The sequence below is a fragment of the Propithecus coquereli genome, unplaced genomic scaffold (genome assembly GCF_000956105.1).
Source record: "Propithecus coquereli isolate 6110/MARCELLA unplaced genomic scaffold, Pcoq_1.0 Scaffold10, whole genome shotgun sequence".
Classification (NCBI taxonomy): Eukaryota; Metazoa; Chordata; class Mammalia; order Primates; family Indriidae; genus Propithecus; species Propithecus coquereli.
In genome coordinates, this window is record NW_012133858.1 from 12,634,328 (window position 1) to 12,635,523 (window position 1,196).

Consider the following 1,196-nt stretch of genomic DNA (forward strand, 5'->3'; position numbering starts at 1 on the left):
CATCCCTAATCTGAAAATCTGAAATCTGAGATGCTCCAAAATCTGAAAGTTTTTAGGTGTCAGCATGATACCACAAAAGAAAAATTCCATGCCTGACTCATGTGATGGGTCTCAGGCAAAACTGACCCTTCCAAGTCGGACAGCGATAAAGAGTTGAAAATTGACATCATCCCCAACCCTCAGGAACGCACTCTGACTTTCGTGGACATAGGCATTGGCATGACCAAGGCTGATCTCATGAATAATTTGGGAACCATTGCCAAGTCTGGTACTAAAGCATTTATGGAGGCTCTACAGGCTGGTGCAGACATCTCCATGATTGGGCAGTTTGGTGTCGACTTTTATTCTGCCTACCTGGTGGCAGAGAAAGTGGTTGTGATCACAAAGCACAACGATGATGATCAGTATGCCTGGGAATCTTCTGCTGGGGGTTCCTTCACCAGGAACGTGCTGATCATGGTGAGCCCATTGGCAGGGGTACCAAAGTGATCCTTCACCAATGACTGGGAAGACCACTTGGCAGTCAAGCACTTCTCTGTAGAAGGTCAGTTGGAATTCAGGGCATTGCTAATCATCCCTCGTCGGGCTCCCTTTGACCTTGTCAGAATCCCAGGTTTCGGCACCAAAGACGTCAGGGTAGAAGACTGCCCTTGGTTGTTGGCGTGTGCTCTTGACTGAAGAACGACCACACACATCAAAGTGTCAAGTCCAGACTATTATCCTGGTCCCCTGACTCCTTTCTTGGAAAAATCACCAGCAGGGCCAATACAAGGGAGTAATCTCGGGCAAAGAGTTTAGCCAACATTAGCCATAAAGTTTCAGTGATGCAAAAATGAATAAGTCCTGGAGATTTGCTTTATAGTATAGTGTCTATAGTCAATTTTGTACTATATACCTAAAAATTTGCTAAGAGGGTAGATCTTATGTTAAACGTTCTTATCACAAAAAAGTAATAATAAATACAGAGGCTGGAGGAAACTTCTGGAAATGTTTATGGCACAGACTGTGGTGATGGTTTCATGGGTGTGTATTTATCCACAAACTCAACAAGTAGTATATATTGCATGTATGCAGTTTTTTACATTTCAGCCATACTTCAATAAAATGGTTTAAGAAATCTGAGCAGATTCAGGCAACTACAACAGTGAGATATGAAGTGTATCAGATATAATTTGTTAAAATGAAAATTTTAAATG

At 42.3% G+C, this 1,196-nt stretch overlaps 1 protein-coding gene across 1 annotated transcript in view; it reads left to right on the plus strand.

Annotated features, from left to right (window-relative positions):
• Positions 1 to 678, plus strand: part of LOC105806674 (heat shock protein HSP 90-alpha A2-like) — a 1,695-nt gene extending 1,017 nt beyond the window's left edge. The window contains 3 exon segments of the mRNA XM_012639886.1: positions 184 to 224; positions 226 to 459; positions 502 to 678. Coding sequence (XP_012495340.1) covers positions 184 to 224; positions 226 to 459; positions 502 to 678 — 452 coding nt within the window.
• The last annotated feature ends 518 nt before the right edge of the window (positions 679 to 1,196 follow it).